This window comes from Euprymna scolopes, chromosome 1 (assembly GCF_053919585.1).
Source record: "Euprymna scolopes isolate OS-2025 chromosome 1, ASM5391958v1, whole genome shotgun sequence".
Lineage (NCBI taxonomy): Eukaryota > Metazoa > Mollusca > Cephalopoda > Sepiida > Sepiolidae > Euprymna > Euprymna scolopes.
Window position 1 is genome coordinate 98692042 of NC_136482.1, and position 25116 is coordinate 98717157.

The following is a 25116-nucleotide window of genomic DNA, read 5'->3' on the forward strand; positions in this document are numbered from 1 at the left end:
TTTTTTCTTTTTTTCAGAAAAGAATTTAGGATGCTAAAACCAATGTAATGGAGAGAAAATGCAATGACAGTTGCAGAGGAATTTTTTATTAAAGAAAACTGCAACGACTTTTTTATATAACAATGTTTATAATATATTAATAAATAACATTACAAAAAAGAGAGAAAATGTAATATTTTTAATATTACATTTTCTTTCTTTTTTGTAATGTTACACTGTTATATAAAAAAGTCGTTAACCTTAACATTTTTTTTATTAATATGCTAGCAGGGAGGCTCGACGTTGTCCAGGATTGAATGAGGATCAACAAATGTTCCACCCTCCCATACTTTTATTGTCATTAAAATCGATGAAATTGCTCATTTTTTAAACAAATCGATTGTTTGCTTGCTCTTGTCAGGGAACCCACTCTGTAGTGTACCGGAAGGAAGCTTCACATATCTCCTCTCACCGGTTTAGTCCGCAATACATTGTAGTTTACATTGCACTGTAGAGAATCTACTCTTGATTTTATGAAATAATCTGTAAATATTGGCTTTACTTAAAGTTTAAAATGCGAAAATCAAGTATCATGGTTCAACTGTGCTCTAAACAGAAACATTTATTTTGAATGCGACCCTGTCTTATAAAAGAATCTGCCTGTGTGGTGATAAAACTTCTCAAATGCACTTATGTTAGGTTATATAAAAGTGTTAACTCTGGTTAAAATCGGATTTATTTTTTAATCATCGATTTTTGATAATTATCAGATGCATTCCAATACAAAACCTATGAAAGAACACTCCCAAACACATCAAGTATCTTTGTGTAAATTTAAAAAAAAAAATCTGCCCAGCCGTTTCTGAGTTCATAAGGAAGTACTCTCACACACACACAAAGAAAGTTCCTTTTAGTGAAGATAAAATAGATAAATACAGATTCTTTATTTTTGTTTGCAATATAGGGGAAATTCTGAACAAGCAGAGAGTTCTGCCCACAGCAAGGGAAAAGTTAACAAAGTCCCTCTCCCACTTCTCATGTTAAGAATGGCTTTCTAAAATTGCCGGGGATGTTAAAATTCACAAGTACCTTACTTTTCTATCAAATGATTCTAATTGCTTTGTTGTGCTATAGTTCCCCAAACACCTATACAACACTTTGTTACACTAAAAAAGAGGCTTATTTAGAATTTCACTTGATTAAAAAAACAAAAATACAGAAAAATCTTTGTATGTACTCATCATGGAACGAAGATGTCATATTCCAAAAATCATCTAAATTAATCAAGTAGTTTGTTTTTTTTTTATTAAGAAAACAAAATTTTACAATTTTTAGCAATTAAGTTTTTATTATTTGGATTACAAACAAAATCTCTAGTCGAATTGAATTGTCGCCCTTGAATTTGGGTAAACTTCTAAACAAATATGGCTGCTCACGGCCTCCTCCTTGCTTGTTCATAGAATTTAATTTTCTTAATTAAAAAAAAATTTGATCAATTTACATGATTTTTGAAATATGACATCTTCATTCTATGATGAGTATGTACATCATGAAGATGTTTTTGTATTTTTGTTTTTTAACTAAGTATCATTCTAAATAAGCACCAAAAAATGTCGCATAAAAAAATTCCAATTCCTCTGTAACTATCATTGCTTTTTTTTTTTTTCTTTTTCAACATTTTAATAAAAAGTACAATTCCTCTGAGTTGCGTTGGTTTTAGCATCCCAAATTATTTTTGTAAAAAAACAGCTCTCACCCCACTTTTTTTTTTTTTTTTTTTTTTATAACAATAAAACGTTTTATTCAGTTATCCATACTGTTTGGTATAGGTTGAAGAAAGTTGAACAGTGTCTGAATGAGGAATGTTGTTTGGGCTGCCAAAAATCTGTGAGCAGTTATCTTCAGGTGAAGATAGTCAATGCTTGGGTGTTCAGTGGACAGGGATAGGAGAAAAGACAGAGGTGTCTTTCCTCGTTTTCTGGAATCTCTCTAGTAATCAACCGTGATTCTCAAAGGGCTGAAATATTCCTTCTTGATTCTGATGAAATAAATGTGTTCTGCTAGCTGATTGGTTAATGTGAAACCAAATCACCCAACAGGGACATTTCTTCAAGAGAAAAAATAAATCATTATTCATGACTGCTACAAGTTTACTCTTAGGATTGAGAGGAGCTTATTAACTTGCCTCTAATTTTATTTAGTTTGCTTTTTTTTTTTCTCTTGCTGGGGGGTGGGGAGGGGTGTGCTTTTTATTGTCCCACTCCCTATATCATTCGCTACCACATCTGGAGAGTCAACGCTCAGAGCACCCTTTGTTATCGACAGAGTTTAAAATCGATATCGGAATTTAGTAAGGATGATCGCTTTTGTTCCTTTGTCACAGGAGTAACGTTGCTAGTCTCTATCGTATCAGGCGGGTTGCCCGGATCAAATTGACTCTTTCCCTCCACAGGTGTCTATCTTCCATGGCTTTATGAAGATCTTCAAGTTGTAAAGCAGTATTTTCTGCGAATAATTTTGTGTACGTCTTGACAGGTCTTCCTACTTCATTGATTCTGTGTTGAGGATCCTACAGTACCACATCACTGACGCCCTCATCTTTTCTTTCTGTAGAAATGTCCAGCATATTTTGTTCTTTCTCTTATTATTGAAAGAGATCCTGGGCAATCGACCATACAGATGGCTAATGGTTGGATGTGTTTTCCAGTTTAACACTATCCGGAGAATTCTAACGTAAGTTTCACCTAACTTGCTTTCAAGTTTTTTACTGAGAGTCCATGCTGGTGAACTATAAAGCATTTCCTGTATTGATCAACAGAATGTTTCAGTACGTTATCAATACAAATCACAAATAAGAATGTTACTTCCATAGAAGATGCTTAACTTCACTGTTTGGTTCCTCCTTGTAAAACATTCACAGCAAGAACTCTCTTTGAATTATAACAAACTAAGACTTTCCTTTCTTTCTCCATATGTACTGAGACTAAAGCTGCTTTCAGGACTGCCAGCAACCACTGTAAAAGAGTAATAAAACATGCAAGAGAGCTATATGCTCAGTCTGTTAAATCCAAAGTAGCTGAGCAGCGGCTTGGTTCCCACCAGTTCTGGCAAATAGCAAACAGGATCTTGAACAGAAGCGTGCGTTCTATCCCAACTATCATCAATGGACCTGAGGTCATCTCGTCAGCATCAGACAAGGCCAGACTATTTGCCAAGAACTTTGCAGCTAATTCTACCCTATGTGACAATGACTCAACTCTCTGTATTTCCTTCTATAACAGACAATACGCTATGCAACATACAAATATCTGTGCGTGAGGTCGCCAACCTAATCAAGAACCTTGATTCCAGTAAAGCAACTGGCCCTGACGGAATTCCAGGTATAGTGCTGAAAAAGCTCCAACCAGAACTTGCCCCCATACTTACAAAACTGTTTAAGCGTTGCCTTAAGGAGAAGTGCTTTCCAACACCCTGGAAAACCTCATCAGTATGCCCTGTATTTAAGAATTCAGATGAAAAGTCATCTCCCTCTCAGTACAGACCAATAAGTCTCCTGTGTGTCATGAGTAAGTTGTTGGAATCCATATCAAATAAAGAAGTAGTCAACCACCTCAACAGAAACAACCTTCTTAGTGACATACAATATGGTTTCCGCTCTGCAAGATCCACAGCAGATGTGCTAACAGTTATATCACATAGGATTAGTGAATCTCTTGACAAAGGTTTCCTTTCCAGGGCAATTGCTCTTGACATATCGAAGGCCTTCGATAAGGTATGACATAAGGGCCTACTTTACAAGATTTCCAGCTACGGTATAACTGGAAATGTTTTCTCAATCATTAAATCATTTCTCTCTGATAGGTTCATAAGAGTAGTGGTTGATGGGCAGAAATCAGTGGCCCACAGTATTAATGCTGGAGTCCCACAGGGGTCCATCCTGGGCCCAACTCTCTTCCTGATCTACATCAATGATCTCCCAAAACACATACTTAAATTATTCGTTGACATCTATGCTGATGACACGACCATCTATGGCAGCACATCAAAGGCCGTAAATGACAAAGTTCTCTCTAATTCTCTCTCCTCTGATCTTGAGCGCGTGGTACAATGGGGGAAGAGGTGGCTGGTCACTTTTAATGCATCCAAAACCAAGCTTCTATCTTTACATCATCAACGCTCTGATCCCCATCTGGCATCAATTGAAATGGATGGCTCTCGTCTTGGGGAGGCTCCATGTTTTGACAAGCTTCTGGGTTTGACCTTTACTCCTGATCTGAAATGAAACATGTACATCAAATCTGTTGCCAGGGACGCTGAGAAAATGGTGGGATCCTTCTACCGCTCCAGAAGATATCTCGCTACTGATGCAATTCTCTATCTGTATAAAAGGCAAGTATGTCCAAGGATGGAGTACTACTGCCACATCTGGGCAGGAGCTGCTAAAAACAGCCTATCCTGCCTTGACAGAGTACAAAATAGACTTTGTCGTTTAGTGGGGGATGCCCTTTTCTCTTCCCTGCAACCTCTCTCCCACAGAAGAGACGTTGTGAGCCTATCTTTGTTTTATCATTATTTCCATGGCAGGTGCTCGTCTGAGCTCCAATTCCTCGTCCCCCCTCGCTAATCTTTCACGAGAAACACCCGTCTGGCTGAAACTACTGTCAATAATTTTCCCCACTTTTTATCTGTACCTAAATCCAAACGTAGATTCCATGAGCAAAGCTTCTTTCTTAGAACTGCATGCCAGTGGAACTCTCTGCCGCTTGCCTATTTCCCACCTGACTACAACTTGGACGTCTTCAAGTCCAACATAAACAAACTCCTGACAAACTGCCCCCTTAAGTAAGACACTCTATCAAAACCCCCAATACTAATGATTACTACAATACTATCTCATTGATTACTGTATATGCAATAACCCTTATCCCTGAGTGGCCTTCGGGCCTTGATAAGTGGTGACCCCCATGTAAAAAAAAAAATAAATAAAATATATCGAGTATCAGGCGAAATTTCCATGAACAAAGTTTTTTTTTTGCAAAGATTTTCAGTCTGTGAAACACATTGCTGTCGGAACAACTTCCCTACAGATTCTAACATGATCATCTTCAAATCCAATGTCGTCAGATTTCTGTCATAAACTGTTTCCACAAGTAATCTAACTTGGCACATTCAATTAATCATTCTCAATCCTCTCATGAGGTGCTTCATCTTTTAGCTAGTAATCATTCTATCGTTAATCTTTGAGCGATTATTGGCCCTGTTAAGTGTTAATTCATTTGTAAAAAAAAAATAAAAATAAAAAGGAGAAACAAATCTTCTCTTTAATTTTAAATGGTTACTGCCATCGACCAAGAGTATCAGGCATGTATATGCAGTGTGATGTATGGGAGTGAAAATTGACCAGTGAGGGTTGAAGGCATGCGTTGCATGGAGAGAAATGATATAAGAATGATACGATGAAAGTGTAATGTGAGTCTGAAAGACAGGTTTAAATCTGATAACCTCAGAGGAAGATTAAGTCTAGACAGTATGGAGAAATATGTGCAGAGCAGGAGACTTTGATGGTATGGCCACATAGAAAGAATAAATAAGAGTTCTTGAGTTAATAGATGTAGAATAGTCATGGTAGCAGTTTCAGTTCAGAGGGGATAGACAAGGAAATCATGAGAGCAAATGAAATAAGAATGAACTTGAGAGGCAGAGAAATAAAGACCTGGCCAAAAGATAGGTTAGTTTGGAAGTCAATTTTTAAAAGCAATTCAACATATGCCAGCATGTAAAATGGGTATTAAAGCAAATATGGTGATCATGGAGAATTCTTAAAAGATTAACAGCAGTTAAGAGAAAAAGGTTTTTTCCTATTTTTTCTTTTAATGTATAAAGTTATCTTGTTTATAGTTTAAAAGTTGGACCTACATAGCATTTAAGCTGATAAATCAAAATTTGTTTCTGATTAGCCAATTTCCATTTTTATTGTTGCACTATATTATTCCCAATATAATTATGTACTTCACTACAGTTTATTTTAAAGATTACTTAGTTTCGACCAGATGACTAATAAAAACATTTTTAAATAATCACCTAAAAACAAGAATAAGCTTACATCAGTAAATTTTTCTTTGCACTTTTTTTCTTTAATATGGCACAGCAAATCTGGACGCTTGCTAAGAGAAGAAGTATCTGTACACTTAAATTTCCATGTTGATATACACACAGATTTTATTATAACTTTTGTCAGCCATCCCTTCTAGAATTTTAAAAAGTACTAGTGGGAGAGAGGATTGCCCGGCTTTGCCCGGGCATAAAATATGCTTAAATATGATATTTTAATTGGTTCAGATTTTGTATATATTATTATAGAGTTGTGATTTCAAAAGTTTTTAAAAAAAAAGTATTTAGGTGCCATCAAGCAGAATCGAAACTGAAACTATAAGCATTCAAAGCTAGTGACGTTACCATTGTACCAACGTGATATGCATATAAACTGATTAAAAATAAACTAAACTGAATGCATAAAATGTTTAAAGATTTTTTCAATTTTGACCCATTTTTGGCCCCTTAAAAACAATTTTAACCAGCTAAAGACCCATAAAAGAACGGCCTGTAAAAAATCCAATTGTTTGAGGCCCCTGGCACTGCTCAGTGACTTTCAGTTTCGGAGGAGATAGAGTTTATAAATATAGAGACAGACAGACAGACAGCTGTTTATATATTAGATTTATTAAAATCAGGCTTGTTTTTTTAGTTACAGAAGGCTTTCATAACATAATCTTGTGCATTTTGTAAGCTTTCTTGAACACTTGTGCAGTTTAATACTGTTATTAAACTAACAGTGATGATGGTATATACGTATATTGTCAATGTTCTATCTTAGTTGTTTTCACTTGTTCCTGTTCATACTGTTTTTCTCATTGTTCCTTCTCAGTAGTTTTTTATTTATTTATTTTTTTTTTACCTGTTTTCCTATCTATTTACAAATGCTTGTCTTAGCATCACATATTTAAATCTACATTCAATATTTTATGCATGTACTCCTGCTGTCATATTTTGTTTAGTACTATGTAATTGTGCTAGTGTTCAGGAAAGATGAAGAAAAATGCTAGATTGGACCATCCGTAAATATACAAGTCTGATTTCATAAACGTTTGTAAATTTGTGATTTGTGAGCCAGACACACACATACAATTAGAAAGAAAAGTTCATAGTTTGTACACCAAAAGATTAGTTTTGAGTTTTCTTTCAAAAAAAAAAAAAAAAAAAATCACTGCTATTTTAGATTCTGCTTAAACTGCTTAAAGAACTGTCCTAAAATGTAAACATTTTGCGGTGCTTAGAAATAATAATTAGTGTCTGTGAGCATTTTAATAATCTATTCATTTTATTTTAGAAATGGTATCAATTTTTAAAATATTTTACATATTGAGGAATAAAAATTGCAATTTTCAAATGTAAAGCTTATCATTTATTTGCAAATCAAAATTATTTTCATTTCTTTATAGTTAAAGAAGCAAGCAAGGATATAACTTATACAGGAGTGATTGTTGTTGGAATAGGAATTACAGGTAAGAGTATACAAATTACCTTTTGTATTCAAAGTAGTGTTGCTTTTTTTTTTTTTTTTTTTTTTTTTACTAGTCAAATTTGTGGAAATTTTTTTTCAATTTAAAACAATAATTATGTTTATAATGACATTCATGACTCGTCCACCAGGGTATAACCATTGCAATCAAAATATGTATGGAAAAATCTAATAGGTGGCTTGCTCTAGTGGAGTAACCACAGATAAAAAATAAGATTAATCATAATTTGCTCTAATGAATGTGTAAACATGCGTTGTGCTGCATGTTTTGCTGATGCGCAGTTGTTGGATGTTTGGCGAAGAGGAGAGGGGGGCACTTTTACACTACGAACAAGGCATATTGCCACTTGAAGCATAAGCAGTTATTATTTGAGATCGTGCCAAACAGACGACTGTGGGGAGTTGAGTAACGAGGTGTCTGTTCCCAGTACATTTAAATTCCTGCAGGTTAGTACAGTAAGGAAAGCAAGAAACAGGAAGGCAATTCCAAAGTCTAGCAATTCAAGGGGAGAAACGATTGAAGTAGAAGGCTTTCCTGCATCTAGAGAGCTTTACAGTGAAGGGGTGGTATTTTGCTGCTTGTTCGGTTAGTTAGGAGTATGTACGTTGAGGGGGACACGTGTTATATGTTCATCAGAGCACATTCCATTAATTGTAAAAAGTCACAGATGTAACATTGCAGTGATGAGATGGAGTTTGGAGGTCAACTGATAGTGCAGGCTATATTAGATTTGAGACTTTTTTTTATTTTATTTTGGACCCCATTTATGAGTGAGAAACTAGTGGTAAATGCAGCAGCCCAGATGTGACAATACTCTATGCATGAGCGTTTTTGATCTTGTAGAAGTATAGGGTACTCTTACATGTGAGTAATTTTCTAGCATGGTAGAGAGAACCCACCTTCTTTGCAACAGCCTTGGCAATGTCCTCAATGTATTTGTTTCAATTCATATTGCCTGTGAATGTTAAGTTGAGGAGTTTTTGGGATGAGCTCTCAGATAGGGTGTTATTGTCATGGCAATTGATGATTGAGAAGGTTTTTGTAGTTGTTAAAGGAAAGAATTAAAAATATCTCTTACCAGAGTCGGACCACCCAAGAGATATTCTCTTAGTTTGAAAAAGTAACGCAAGAGTCCTGCTGGGTTCGGCTTTGTGAGAGAAATAATGTCTGGAGACCAGTTGGATGTTATCTTCAATGAATGTCTACTTGCGGCAGCAGAACATGACTGCCAACAAAAGGCAAGAGTCAGTCACGCATGATAGACCCTGAAGGAGTAAGAGTGAGAATTGAGCATTTGAAGTGACCAATTGATTTTTGGGAGACCTAAGAGATAGTTCAGTCGCCATTGCCTCTCCGGGCTTGTTGGTCCCTTTGAGGCTCAGCCAAGGAATTGTAATAGGTGCGTCAGTCTAATCAAGCAAAGATCTGCAAGTCTGCCATTCAACATAATAAACATTATTATTGTTTATAGATTAGACTTGTTCTGTTTCAAATGGAAAGTTCTTTGTTTCAGCATTAAATAGATCGACGGACAGCCTGTTCCAGTGTATAGCATAAAATTATATGCATAAATTATTGAAACTCTTTTGGATGAATGTAGTAAATATTACAGCTGGAGTTGTTTCCCTTAATTGAATTTGTGTTTTCTGTCTCATTTGGAGTGGTCTTTTAGTTAGGAGCAATACTACACTCCAGCTTTTTTTTGTTTTCGATCAGTGAAGAACTCTTTCTAGACTGAGACAATTTTTATTTTTGCCCCTATCCCAAGTACCCCTTTTTGGAGAGCTGGATTTTCTCCACAATAGAAACTGACCTTATATCTAACTCTGCCCTCATAAAGTGGCAAATAATACTTATGGATGTAGGAAAATATGCATAAAGACAGATCAAAGATGCAACCTTTTATAAAGGTAAATGTAGAACTCAACATAGAGAAACAAAGTAATTTTGGAAATCCAAAAATTATTAAATTTGTTAATTTAATAACCTCCAAGCAAAATTGTGATGGGTATATGCCCCTGCTGTTCATAATATATTAAGATTAAAACTATTTAATTAATAGATCTTCCTACTATGTTGACATCTTTGGTAAAAGTGAGCACAACTTTTTAATATTGAGTAACTTTGGTGTAAAAAAATTTTGTCAGTCATTCAGGAAAACAGCAATAAATGATTACAACAAATAATTTTTAATATTCATTTTTTTTTTTTTGTACAATTCTTTGTATGTGTATAGCAGAAAGCATTATCTCATTTATATATACTATTAAAACGTTTTTAGAGCTTCTGTTTGTATGCAAAAAGAAATGATGTGATTGGTTGACCAAAAAAAAAAAGGATTAGGCAGATTACACATTACTAAAAAAGTAGTTTTTACAATGTCAATAGCCAAGTTTGAATCTTGTGTAAGTCTGAAGGATTTTCTTTTTTTTTAAACTGAATATGTTTTTTTTTCTTTTTTTTTAATTTTAAAGAATTTAAAGAAAAACATAAAAAACAGTTGCATATTATTTTTTTCTTTTGATAATCCCAAAAAGTCAATGTTAGGGTGTATTCAGCATTAGTTCAAAGCAAATTATTTTGCTTAAAAATATAATTTCTAATGTGTTTTGCCAATAAAAACATATGTAAAAACATACATCGTAGTTACTTACTCTCTCATGCAAATATGAAGTAGCATTTTTCCCACAAAATTTCACAAATATTTTTCTTCATACTAGCTATAAAGTGGTAGAAAGATAAAGATGGCAATCTACATGCCCAATTACTGTACTAATATACAATTCAAGAAGCGAATTGATTAAATGTCATTGTATTGGATAATTATTTAATTTTTAAAACATTTAATAAATTTAAAATTTATATTTTGGAATGTGTGCGTCTCTTCATTTGTTGTTATCCTCCTGAGTCTTTTGTTGTGATGCATGTCTCTCACAACTGGCAGAATAACTGTCATCTCCGTTCAGTTGATTTTCATAATTTATCGTGTGTTTTTACAATTATGTTATTGTTGCTTTCCAATTGTTTGCATTATTCAAATTTTGTTATTGCTTTCCAACCATTTCCATAACTTATTTATGAAAAGAGCCAAGCCATCCTAGCTTTGTTAAAATAGTGGAAAACAGGACTTCTTCTCTGTTCATTAGACAATCGATTATTGTGCATCCTGTGTCAAATACTTCATGCTTGCAAGTGTTGTTTAGTTTCCTTCTAATATATATATTGTTCAATTAGACGATGTACTGTTAATGTGTAGAGTTGCTCTCTTAGCAGCTGTCATTACAATGTGTGCAGATTATAACCTCAAATAGTTGTTTATGGAGTTGATATATCTGTCTCTTGCTTTTCTTTGTTGCTTGCAGCACTGTAATAGTTGGTTGCTATGCTGTTCGATTTTTTTCATAATGAATAACCACCTTGAACATGTTGACTTAATTTCTGATTTAAATTACTAGTGGAAATTTCCTTTTTCTATGTAACTAGCGGGGGGTACCCGGCGATGCCCAGGTGTCTTGAGGTAAATCAAAACTGGGGGGGGGGGGTTTAAATAATTAAAAAAAAAATGTTTTGGTAGGTGAGTGTATGAGGATCGAACCCGTACCCTTGAGTTGGAAATTAATGTGTGAAAAAAAAAAACTGGGCGACGTTAACCATTAGGTCACTGCGACATACAACATACACAGGTTTGAATTTATTTATTTAACTATAAAAACAGGCGTGCGCAATAAAAGTTAACTCTGCTGCTTCCATTTGACCTAATTAAGAAGGTCAAATAGAAGTCAGGCAGCGTTTGGGTTTGTTTACCCAAATTTGACTGTTTTTCCCCCAACAGATGTTGGGGAGGGGGAAAGCAGCTCCCAATTGTCCAGATTGAATAGCAACTGTCTGATATACAAGATTGATCAAAGCTGATTGCTTCTAGACATTTCCCGGTGCGATTGCCAGGAACGCTGTTAGCTTTGAATTAGTTTCGCTTTTTATACGAAAAGGCCTAATAAACATGTGAGAAGCCAAAATAGCAATAATTTTGTAAAAGTCGACGTAAATAAATCTATAAGCTACATGCATTCCCAAATCCTAGTTATTATTATCTAGGACCTATATAAACATTTGTAAGCGATAGTAACGAACCCGGGACCGTGTGCAAGAAAAGCCTTTGCGAGACATACACAAAATGGTCACACACATTTTGCCTTTTATATATATAGACTAGCGAGGGGTACCCAGCGTTGCCCGGGTGTTTGTAGGTGTGTGAAAAAAACCCAAAATGTGAAAAAAAAACAGGTGCCCGTGAAAAAAAAAAACCGAAGCCTTGACGACGCGCAATTGGAAAATAGTAAAGTGTGAAAAAAAAAAACAGGTGCGCGTTTTTGATTGACGTGACGGCAATAGCTATTCAGCAGTTAGCATTTTGTGCGAGACAGTTTTTAATGAGGTCAATAAATCGGTTTGTTTGTTTTTAAAAACCCGCTCCCTCGTCTCGAAATGAAAACTACCGTCTGATATGACAAAGTCGACATTGACCAAACGTTACTTAGCTCTCTAGAGACCACTGGCTCTGGGCCTGTGATTAGAGTCGAGTTTTGCTTTTTGTTTATACCGAAAACCGAATGTAACGCGTGCCAATGCGGGAAATGTGGAATAATTAACGTTTGAAAGTCAATAAAATTAAATAGACAGGCGAGCTCCATGGTTAACTGTGAGATATTACAATTTATAGATGATATAAAAAGTTTTAAGAAGTTGTGAAGCGAGCGAGCGCTTCTCTGAAAGAAGCCTTTTGTGGACATCGAGAAAAGCGTACATACATACATACATACATACATTTTCGCTTTTATATTTATAGATTAAATTTTGATAATGAAAATTTCTTTTCTACTTACTAACACATACAATATTACTTAAGAATCAAGTTGAATGTTTGAGCTACTAACTCTACAACCTTGGTTAAATCAAATCAAATTTATTTGGCAAAAAATAGCAAAGTGTAACAAACAGACACATGGAAGGTATTTACATCAATGAATGATTATTTGAGGCCACTTTAAACCTGGATATGATGGTAGACATCATCACAATCACAAAGCAGAGTCGTGGACAGAGAATGCTGCCTTTCTTTTATTGAGTTGAAAATGATGGTAGCGCATTTTTACACATGCCTGCAGAGACCATGATGGCACTGGGGTGAAAAACTTCTTGAAAGGTAGAATTACGTTCTCGTTGGTTAGCATCAGTTTACATAATGTCATACATAGTTAATTACATAGATCATTGCATTAACATATAGATACTATAATGAAACACAGATGTCAGTTTTTTCTCTGAAATTAAGATAGATTAGAGTAAGATTTATTATAGAAACATCCCAAACTATTGGTTGATTGATTATAGTGAACTTCATGCCTTTAGAATATAAAATTCCCATACTATCCTTGGAACTATAAACTTCATATTCTGATAAAATTCCAAGTCCTGCATTAGTCATTTGCACAATTTGGTTTGTTACACATGCCAGTGTACTTGGAGAAGGACAAAAAAAAAAAAACACAATTTACAAAAAATTATCAATTGTGTTGTATTAATGTTTTGCAACATTATTTTTTATAATTTTTTTTTTTTTTTTTTAATTTTTTTTTATTAATTTTTATACTTTTCATTGGTTTTAGGAATTATGTTTTATGCCATTGGCCGTGAATTACTTTCCAAAGAAAGTCCAAATGCGATATTTGGAAAAGCTTTTAAGAAATGTAAACATGATGAAGAGGTGAGAAATCCTGAAAGATTTTATCTTTTTTCTGTTTGTTGCAAGAAACATTAAAGTTTTTCTTTTTCTTTCTAATATTTTTTTTATCTCAATTTCAAACTGTTTTCTTAATTACTCAATAAAACTATTATTACCAAAGTAAAAAATAAAATAAAATAAAAAATTTTCTTTCCTTAATCTATATACTTATAAAGTTAGCTTTTTGTCTCACTCTGGCATTGATATTAAAACCCTACTTTTTCTATTTAAAAATTATTTAAATGAATTTTTTAATATACTCAGCCATAAATATGTAAGCAACTACATAAAGATTAACTAATTTGCATATTCCTTTGAAGGGTCAAAATTGAAAACAAAACAGTTGACTCTTAGCAGGGTTAGTTAAATAAAACATTACTCCTGCTGTTACTTTTGCACATGCACAAAATTATAATCAAAAAAGAAAAAAAAAGTTTTGGTAGGAAGGTAGGCTCGAAGACAAATATTAAAAAAAAAAGTTTTTTGTAGGTGTGTGTGTTGGGGGAGGAGGGGGGGGGTAGATCCAAATCCCATGTTAAACTTTTTTAAAAAAAATCAGACCCCCCCCCCCCCGCCAGCAAACATGATATAAAAAGAAGAAAAAGTAAAATAAAAAAAAGTTTAGGTAGGTAGGTAGGATCAGACCCGGAACGTTGAGGCGAAAAACTTGATAAGTTACCACTCGCCCACGAAAGGAAAGTAACTGAAACAAATTTCAATTTAACGTTTAAATGCACAAGTGGCAGTTGCATGGCGAATATAATTAGGTCAAAGGAAATTAAATTCCGCACTTAATTTTAACTGCGGGATAGTTGTTTTGGGTTTGTTTTTTACCCAACTTTGTCTAGTTTTGTTTCCCCAACGTGTTGGGGAAAACCAGCTTAGGGGAGTGTCCGAATGAGTGCAATTGTCTGATATGACGGTTTTCACCGACAATGACCAAACGTCCATTGCTTTCTGGACGCTCCTGGCCCCGTAGGCCAAGAACCACACCTTAGTTGCACGTCAGTTTCACTTTTATATGAAAAGGCTGAATCAACATGAGAGGAGGCCAAAATAGCAAGAATTGTGTAAAAATCAAGGTAAATAAATCTAGATGCGATGCATGTTCGCAAGTCCTAGATATTATTATCTAGGGCGTATATAAACAGTTCTAAGCGATAGTAATCCGAGAAGCCCGGCAAAAAAAGCCTTTGCTGGACATACAAAACTGTGCATGGTGCATTTGCCTTTTCTATATATAGATTATATTGGACCCAATATATAGTAATGATTTAAAAAGCTAAGAAAAAAATTACTTGTGCACCACCACCAAGAATCAGAATCAAGACGTTTAGCTTACAATTTGTTTGCTGCAAGGTTAAAAATTAAAATATGAACCAATAACTACTACGTTACACATGCATATTCGTAATGCCGTCATTGGACCTTCACCTGGCAAATTTCATTTTTTTTCATTTTCACATTTTGTACCGATTTTCCCCGGCTAAAACCCAAATATAAAGTTTCGCATGGGTTCGAATACTCTATAAGTTTTGTGTCTGTAGACAAAAAACTGATGGAGGAGTTTGGTAGGCAAAATGTTTTAAACAAATATATATACAAAGAGGTCTGTGTTTACTATAACCTTTTTATGTGAATATTACGCAAGTATAAAATCATGTAGAATATCTGTGTGAATATAATTACAAGTAATCTATATAATTATAAAACTCAAATGACCTTGTAACGAGTGATGTAACCCACTTTCCGGTTTACGACATCCGGTTGCGCATGCGCACCTAAACATTAATCCATAACAACGTAAACAAATAAACACAAATCGCTTCTTTTTTTTTTTTGCAGATTTTGACCTGCGCACTGAAATATTAACGTGATTATTTCGAAATTATTATTTAACATGGGAAGAGTGGGGGTGTTTTGCAACTATACTTTATTACAACTATACTGTCGCTATTTTCTTACAACTAAACAACTTTAACCAGTTGACAAACATAAGAACAATTGTAGTAAAGCTAAGACTACTACTACTATTCTCTATCCGTCCCTTTTCCTTCCTTCCCTTTTTTATTTTTTGTTTACATTTCTAGATACAAAATAGTTGTGTGAGAACGGTGAATTTGTTGACACATTTACTAATCTGTTTCAATATTAGTTTTATTTTATTTTATTTATTTAGGTTTTATTTTTTGCTTCAGGTTTTATTTTTTTTTTTTTAGATTTTAAGTTTCTATAACTTGGTTGAAGGATTCCAATATGGGTTTTTCATTCTTATATTTCTCATCGGTAGGTTCATGTGCGTTTTTGCTGCTAAATGACTTTCGTCAGCGTTCGATTCGTAGGAAAATCATGTTTAATTTTCGATTTTTGAACGATTATTTGGAAAAATAGGTAACTTTACACAAATAGGGAGGATTCTTTTTTTCATGTTTGAGTGATCCGTCCGTGATTTTTCATTTTAATATACTTTCATAGAAATTTTTCTGTTATGTCAAAAAAAACTATTTTCTTTACGTCACAAGTGTCACACTCATGAATGAATTCCATAGCTAATATAACATACTGACCCAACGGGTCACGGGTAGTCTAGTCGTTAACTAAAGATGATCATCCCATGAGAAAACTGAAGCAATTAATAGGGAATTAATTAAAATGAATGTTTAAAAGAATATGAAAATTAGCTACATCTTCTGCTAAGTGAATGCAATTCCATGGCTCATATATAACAAAGTTGTATTTTCTTTTTAAATAAATAGAAAAAGGGTTTTTAATATGAATACACAAAAAAAAAAATATAGGAGTCTAGATATAACTGATTTTTAATGGGAAGTTATCTTAATTTGTATGTTATACATAATCAGATCGCTTGACTTTGAATATTGAAAAGATATGAAATAACCGTTTTATTTTTATTTTTTCCCCTAATTAAGAAATGTGACTATGTTCATACATAGTAAATTTTATCAGCGTTGGAATGTTCAAATAACATTTTTGTTGTTTTTCTCCCAAAATGTGAAATGAATATTGTTTCTTTGTCTGTAAAGATTAATTGCTACTCAGAGGGCGAGTAGTTTTTTTTTCCAAGTTATAAAAGCAACAACAACATTTTCTATAAATATAAGTAGTCTCTCTCATATATTTGTTTCATCACCAAATAAAGTTATTTCCAGTTAAATCATCACATTTCCATAAGTTTTATATATATATATATATATATATATATATATATATTATATCAAAATATCAGTTTATTAAGAAAAATATGTTCAGGTTTTCTTTTTATTAAAAAATATTTTCATTTGCTATCTTAATATTTGTTTTTGGTGTGTTCACTTGATATTTGCAAATGATTCAATCTGATGTGTGCAAATGAAACCTGGCCAGTGAGAAAGACATGCATTGCATGGACAGAAATAATATAAGAGTGATACGATGGATGTAAAATGTGAATTTTAAAGACAAATCTGATGGCCTTGGAGAAAGATGCTCATGTTCTATTAGCAATGACCGAGTAAAAGTCCAAAATAATTTACAATCGTCTCTTGAGTATCACTCGCCCTGAAGATTGAACCTTCAACCCCTAAAAAAGTGTCACTTATAACTGAATTTTACCAAATGCTTGCAGACAATTCTAGCATGGATTTTGAGAGGCTTAAACTTATTCTTGGTTTTAAATGTACTTATCATTATACATCACTACTTATTACTGCAGATTATTAATATATATAATTTTTTTTATTATCATAACTTTATAAATTTATAATTAATAGTTCCCATATTGTATTAAATTTTATACTAAGGTTTGTTTAGTAGTTAATCATCACCCAGCATATGCGCTGCTTCTTTGATTCATCTTAGTTTCCACTGTTTTTCTGTCTATATTTTTTACTTTGTCCCATATAGGTAGATGATTTCCTTCTTTCCTCCATATGTGATCAACCACAGTGACTCCTGGCATAGTGGATAAAGTACTTGGTAAAATTCACTTGTAAGTTACACTCTTCTGGAGGTTAAAGGTTCAATCTTCAATGCAGACAATAATCAAAATGCATTTGCAAATTACTTGGGAGTTTTCCCCAGTAATGGCTAATGGAATGAGAGCAGGTTACTCTCATAGAATAAATAAAAAGTTCCATACAAATTTCGAGTTCAACAAGATGAAGAAGGCCAGAGGTTACATCAGCCGAAACATTGTGGAAATGACACTGAAGATTAGAACTGTAATCCAAATATGAATTATCAATCGTGATCTAAAAAAAGTTCAGAAACATAAGAGATAGATTAATTTAGAAATCAGTTTCTCAGAGCTAGCATGTAAAACATTTTAAATCAAATATGATTTAAACGTATTTAGACCTGCATTAATAAAACTTCTGCCATTGATGAGGCATCTGTCCATCAAGTTGAGGCTGCCATTTTGGAAGATCGGCACATTACTATTTGCCAAATAGCCCAAGATGTCAAGATTAGTACAGGGTCTGTGGAAACTATCATTCATGACCATTTGCATATGCATAAGGTATTTACCAGATGGATTCCCAGGTTGCTTACACCATTCCAGAAGCGAGAACGCGTCAAGTGCTCGAGGATGAATTTGGAGATGTGCCAAGAAGATGAGTCAAAGTTTTTCAAAAGACTGATTACACAGGATGAAACTTAAGTACATGAAAAGACTAAAATTAAAACCTATTTAATCACAGAATGCAAACTGGTACAACTGATAATAATGAAATTGAATTAATGTATTTTTATTTTCATCTTCTTTGTACGAGGGGCGTGCAATAAGTAATGCCCCTGACCCACTTCCAGTTGTCTGATATAGGTGAAATTTTGCATGTGCAACGATTTATATTTCTACGGGTTATGTGGCAAATTACAGCCCTGAACTAATTGTGGTTTCTATTTTACAGATGTTTGAACTGAGTCAGGTGTGAAATGGAGCCTGTTGAATGTCGAGCAGTGATCCGGTTTTTGTATTTGAAAGGATGCACACCACAGGAGACTTTTGATGAAATGAAAGAAACTTATGGTGATAATGCCCCATCATATGACCTTGTAAAACGCTGGCATCGTGAATTCAAACATGGCCGGAAGTCTGTGGAAACAGCTCCCAGACCTGGTCGTCCCCCTTCTGCCATTGATGAGGCATCTGTCTGTCAAGTTGAGGCTGCCATTTTGGAAGATCGGCACATTACTATTCGCCAAATAGCCCAAGATGTCAAGATTAGTACAGGGTCTGTGGAAACTATCATTCATGACCATTTGCATATGCATAAGGTATCTACCAGATGGATTCCCAGGTTGCTCACACTATTCCAGAAGCGAGAACGCGTTGAGTGCTCGAGGATGAATTTGGAGATGTGCCAAGAAGACGAGTACAAGTTTTTCAAAAGACTGATTACACAGGATGAAACCTGGGTCCATCACTATGATCCAGAGACCAAAGCCCAGTCAATGCAGTGAAAGCACTTGGACTCACCACCTCCGCTGGCAAGGTCATGCTCACAGTTTTCTGGGACTAGGACGGATTAGTGATGACAGACTTTCTGGCAAAAGGTACCACAATTACAGGAGCCTATTATGTTTCACTTTTGAGGAAATTAAAGGAAGCTATCAAAATCAAGAGGCGGGGCAAGATCAGCAAAGGTACTCTCCTCCTGCAGGACAACACTCCGGTCCATAACTCGCATGTCGCCAGACCAGAAGCACGGGCGTGTGGTTATGAAATCCTTCCCCATCCTCCTTACTCTCCTGACCTTGCACCCTCTGACTTTCACCTCTTCCCAGCCATGAAGTTGTTTTTGAAAGGAAAGCATTTCCCAGATGATGCAGCTTTGATTTCTGAAGTCACGTCGTGGTTGGAGGACCAATCTGGGGTGTTCTACAAAAACGGTCTCCAGAGCTGCATCAAACGATGGGAGAAATGCATAACTCTGGGTGGTTTCTATGTAGAGAAAGACTAATAACTGTGCCAAGTTTTGTTGCTCTACTGCTATGGGAAGTGGGTCAGGGGCATTACTTATTGCACGCCCCTCGTATATTATCAGATTTTATTTTTAGCAAAAAGTGAGTTTATTAAGTATCTTCCATTTGGTTTAAACTTTAAACCCAAAGCCGTTTTTTTTTTTTTTTCTAGGTACAGGAAGTTTTAGGAGCACCCATTAAAGCTTATGGAGAAGAATCAGGAAGACGAAGAAGACGGCATGTCAAGTAAGTAATTGATTTGATTTATAACCTAATGTGACTTCCAGCCATGGACTCTCATTGCATACAACTTTGTTCCTCAGATCAAAAGTAGTAGATATGTAGAGGATGACCTTTATTTGTGGTGGTCGTCAGTTTGCAATCCATTTTGACAATATGTTGACATGAAGATATCCTTGTTATTCCACATACAGCATCTAGTATTCCTAGATGGTCACTCATCTGATACTGACCAGGTTCAATGTTGCTTAACTTTGGTGATATAACAAGAACCAGTGTATGAATGTTAGTAGTAAATAAGTATGAGAGAAATATTGTCATAAACAATTTTCTAATTTTATATAGTTATAGAAAAAAAAAAAATTCAATTAAATTTGCGTTCACTGCACAAAGTTGTAGGGATTTTTATCCTCGATCCCCAAAATCAACAGAAATTAGAGTATTCCTATAATGACCTGATTCCTGTTGATTTTGCATTGGGATGTTCTATCCAGTTCTAGGCCTTGTATTCTCTCTTTGGGCAGGGTTTAGTTTATTTCTAATCACCTAGGCGCCCTTATCGGAGAATGCCGACAGAGCTGCTCAGGTACTTTTTGCAGGTCAGAGTAGACACTGTTGTAATAAAAGGATTTTCATTTCATACAAAATCACAACTCAAGGTTAAAGCAAATAATGTTTTATTTGGGAGATTTTAAAATGATACTTGGTATCTCTACTGCATGAGAGACTTGCAATCAGAACAAACGTCTCTTTCAATCGAACATAAACTGAAACCAACCCTCTCTGCTCAATTTGTTGAAATATTTATTACTAATATTTAATTAAGGGCATCACAAGAAGACCATTTGAGAATTATCGGCTCTAACTGACCAAGGTATCTGGAGTTGACATCAATTCTGTAAAATTTCAAGTGATCTGCTTATATAGTATGAACTTTTGTTTTCAAAAGGACATTTTTTTAATTAAATATCATGCAACTCACAAAACCTGCAACGTCGTGCATGTTTACACAACTCTCTACAATCTGTGTATTTGGGTTTTGTGGAAATTTAGTACCATTATCCGAGATTGCAGAAACTGATTAAATAGTAAAGTAATTTTATGTAATTTGTCTAATCAATCTTACAACTCATGAACAGTATTTGGAATGAAAAATTTTGCTGGGATTTAGTCTTGTGTTTTGAGTTACAATTATGCTGTGTATTTGTTCTTACCGTGGCCGTATCGTTGTCTTATACGTATTAGCAGTTGTGATATTCCCCAGACTTCTAAATGCTAAGGTTCACATGTACATTCACAATGGTGGACCTGTGACCTTTCCAAACAGTTACATAGGCTTTGAACTGTTTGATATCCTTTCCTGTCGCAACCTCTTTTCTCGTTAACTTCAGGCTATTTGGAGGGAAGTATTATGGGCAGACGCTTTTCAAACTGATATGAGAATAGGTATCTCACGTACACAAATGTATCTCAATCACGCACTTATTTGCCCTTGTCTCAACTTTAGATTTATCCGACAGGTGGCATTTCTATTTCCTGTATCTAGCTATTTCTCTCTCTTTTTTTTGTCTGACTGTCGATGGACACAAGTTTTCATACGTCTCAACAGGCGCATTTTCGTTAAAAGGTAAGACGATATAATGTATATACCCACACGTGCATACATAATGAACATACGATATATACATTAACAAACTCTTGTAGACATGCATACACTATGAACATATATGTGCAATGAACATTTTAACTTGAGGCATGCTTACGCGGTACACCCACCCACACGCATGTACATAACACACTGTTATTTTCTTCCCTTCTCTGTTAAATAAATATTCCTTGTAGATATGTAACTCGGCTTTAACATTTGTCTTTTAAATGTACCTTGGTATTCTTGGTTGTATTAATTTGAGGTTGGAGTTTGGAACATGTTTTATATCCTCTACAGATCAGTAACCCTGCTCTCTATAAGGTTCTATTCATCAGTTATAGTTAGTTCATCTTAATCTCCCAAAGTTTTTCTAACCTGGTCCAAGCCATGATCTGTGTCGCACTGGACTCTTAACTCTGTCATTGACGGTTGTAAAAACGCTCTTAATCAGTGTTGTAAAAATGTTGCAAAACAGTAACCTCTGCAAACTATTCTTCAGTCATAAAATCCACCATCAATCCTATCCTAAAGTGATTGCAAACCAAATCTAAATATATTTAGTCATTGCTCCACTTTAAGTAGAACTCTACCATAGTTCTCTTTTGTCTGCATTAAAGAACAAATTCTGATACATTGTCTACTGATAAACCCTATTTCCTATTTTTGTTATCTGATAAACCTATTTCCTTTTTTCTTTTATTTTCCAACACTTGATCTGTGGTATTGAATAACTGGTCTAAGTAGATAGTATGAAAAGAATTTAGATGGAAATAAAATACAAGTTGAAAATGAGTGTATCATCTAGATTATACAAGGTTGCCATAAATTATTAAAATTAGAATATTATATAACAAGTATATGGCAGCCAATGAGCATCAAACTTATACTAATAATGTATAACTATTGATTACTGTAACAATAAAACTCATTGGAGAATTAAAAAGGATTATGAACAACTACAGAAATTGATTGAGATTGTCGGATTGACTTCCTCATCTTGGTTGTTATTGTCACAATGTTTCGGCCGTTTTGCCCTCCGGCCTTCGTCAGGTGAACCGTTTGTTAGGAGTCTCGAACCCAACCCTTTATTATTATTACGGGGGTACCATGTTCGGACTCCAGCTAGGCTTTGGGATATAGTTGCTGATTCTCTGTTTTCAATGTTACTTTTTCACTGCCTTCGTTCAGGATTGAACTCAGCACCTTTGGGTAACTGTAAACTTTGATACAACGTCTAGGACCACTCGGCCATATGTCACTAGGACAATTCTTAGTTGGTTTTTGTTAATGTTAAACCCATGTTGTTATTCAAGGTTTTCTCTCTCTATCAGAGGTGTCCAAATTGCATTCAGCTCTATGCTTGGTTTGCTCAGTAGGTTGTTATGTCCGAGCATGTGAGCTGTTTCTTTAAGTTTTCTCACTTTCCAGTGGGTCTCTCTGTTTATTATTTTTACTTCATCCCATAGGGGGCGATGGTCCCCCTCTCCATCCAGACATGGTTGGCTATACCCGATTTTTCCGTCTCCCCTTTAGTTACCGCTTTTCGGTGTTCTTCCACCCTTACTTTAAGCGGCATGTTTCACCCTTGTAAACCTTTCTGCAACTGCATGGGATGGAGTATATGCAGTTTTTGGTCATTCAAAAGCGAGTCAACACTCAGACGACACCTGGTACGAGAGAAGCCCCGCATGGATGAGAACATGACGTTGTATCAAAGTTTACAGTTACCCAAAGGTGCTGAGTTCAATCCTGAACGAAGGCAGTGAAAAAGTAACATTGAAAATAGAGAATCAGCAACTATGTCCCAAAGCCTAGCTGGAGTCCGAACATGGTACCCCCGTAATAATAATAAAGGGTTGGGTTCGAGACTCCTAACAAACGGTTCACCTGACGAAGGCCGGAGGGCAAAACGGCCGAAACGTTGTGACAATAACAACCAAGATGAGGAAGTCAGTCCGACAATCTCAATCAATGAAAACACCTCATCTCAAAAATACAGACAATTACAACTACAGAAATATTCAGCAGCCGTTTGGATGAAATTCCTAGGGACTTTCATTTTTCATGAGAAAAAACAGAGCCCAACATGACCACCTGTAAACTAGATTCCCTGGAGAACATGACCTAAAATTCTAGTGAAAACAATTTAAACTTAAAAAATCCTGTTCTTGTTGCTAACGTTTTCACTCTTAAATTTCAGTCATGTCGAATATGATGTTGGTGGTGTGAAACACATGCGAATGAAATTTTACATCGAAGGACAACACAGAAAAGCAACTGTAAATTTAGAAATGAAACAGGTAAAGATTTTCAAATCTCATTGAAATGCATTGTTCTTAATCCAGTAGAACCTTGAATACGGCATTAAAAATTAATAACAAAATACAGAACAATATATAATACACATATATATAATCAAATAACATTATAAATAACACTGTATCCCGGGGTTCTACTGTAAAATATAATCTTTAAATATGAGGGTTGTTCCAAAAGTAAAGCCTAACTTTTTTAACTTACAAAGATGGAAGTGGTTCCGGGTTTGTATTACTGTACACAGATTCGAAAAAGTTGTCAAGAAACAAACATATAACAAATAAATGTTATCAAAGGCAAGATAAGTTACTTTTCTACCAAACTGGATATATTTTTTGTGTTTTTATTCAATGTAACATGTTTATTCAGCTCGAAAACCATACAGTGTTTAGTGATGTATTGGAACATTCAAGATGGCGTCTGATTCTCTCTTTAACACGGTAAGTTTGGGAAAAGGTGTTATAAATAAAAAAATGGATAAAATACTGTTAAAAACTCGCTCAATATATGTTACCGTGACATAGGTTGACATATATTCGGTGGGTTTTTAATAGTATTTTGTATATTTTTTTTATTTATAACACCTTTTCCCAAACTTACGGTGTTAAAGAGGGTGTAAGACGCCATCTTGAATTTTCGAATACATCGGTAAACACTGTATGTTTTTCGAGCTGAATAAATATGTTACATTGAATAAAAACACAAAAAATATATCCACTTTGATAACATTTATTTGTTATATTTGTTTTTTGACAACTTTTTCGAATCTAAGAACAGTAATACAAACGTGTTTTTCACCACCATTCTCCATCCACTTTTACCAAGAATTCAATAATGCATGTTTCTGATACACGTCCATGGCAGGTTGATTTGTTTGAGTCTCACACTGACAATTAGCAATCTTTGGTAATGCCCCTCATATGAATTGAAATGAACCTAGTCTTCCAAACATCATTTAAAACGGTACATGTGTGTATATAAATAAGTTAAATACCGCCATCTTTTGTTTTACAGTTTTATATTAGGTTATTTTTTTTTCTCTTTCAGAATGAAAGTGGAAAATATGAATACCGTTATCTGTTTGTACAAATGGACAGTTATCCACATCAAGTAATTGTGCTGGAAGATAATCGATGATTTAGAAAAAAAATAAATAAATGAATTAAAATTTATAATCTAATTTTTTTTTCCCCCCAATTTATTGAACTTAAGACTTTTTTTTTTTTTTTAAAACAATAAATTAAAAAGAAAAGTTATCCTATCATGCGGAACTACTTCAATTTTGTATACAGTTATGTCACCATTATTTGGTCAATTGATTAAATTAAACACAGATTTATTGAAAAAATGCTTTTGTCTTGATTTACTCAATTATCAGATTTGATTTTCAAAAAAAAAAAAAAGTCAATTTTAATTTATAACTTTAAAAGAAAAAAAAGTGTTTACTCAGGTTTGTTAAAAAGACATCAGTAACACAATTTCATTTTTTTTTAATCTTTACTTGGCATATTGAAAGTTAAAGCTCAATAAAATAACTATAATTTTCTGATTTGTTTGGAGATTTACAGAAAATAATAAATATGAAAATATAAAATGGTTACATGATT

The 25116-nt window shown here is 34.4% G+C and overlaps 1 protein-coding gene across 1 annotated transcript in view; it reads left to right on the forward strand.

The window, feature by feature from the left end:
* LOC145257370 (mitochondrial import inner membrane translocase subunit Tim21-like) overlaps positions 1 to 24859 on the forward strand; it is a 28172-nt gene extending 3313 nt beyond the window's left edge. Inside the window, exons 3-7 of the mRNA XM_080115660.1 lie at positions 7479 to 7541; positions 13226 to 13323; positions 19478 to 19551; positions 23394 to 23493; positions 24557 to 24859. Of these exons, the coding sequence (XP_079971786.1) occupies positions 7479 to 7541; positions 13226 to 13323; positions 19478 to 19551; positions 23394 to 23493; positions 24557 to 24646 (425 nt within the window). The 3' untranslated portion in view covers positions 24647 to 24859. The remainder of the gene's footprint in view (positions 1 to 7478; positions 7542 to 13225; positions 13324 to 19477; positions 19552 to 23393; positions 23494 to 24556) is intronic.
* Positions 24860 to 25116: the final 257 nt, after the last annotated feature.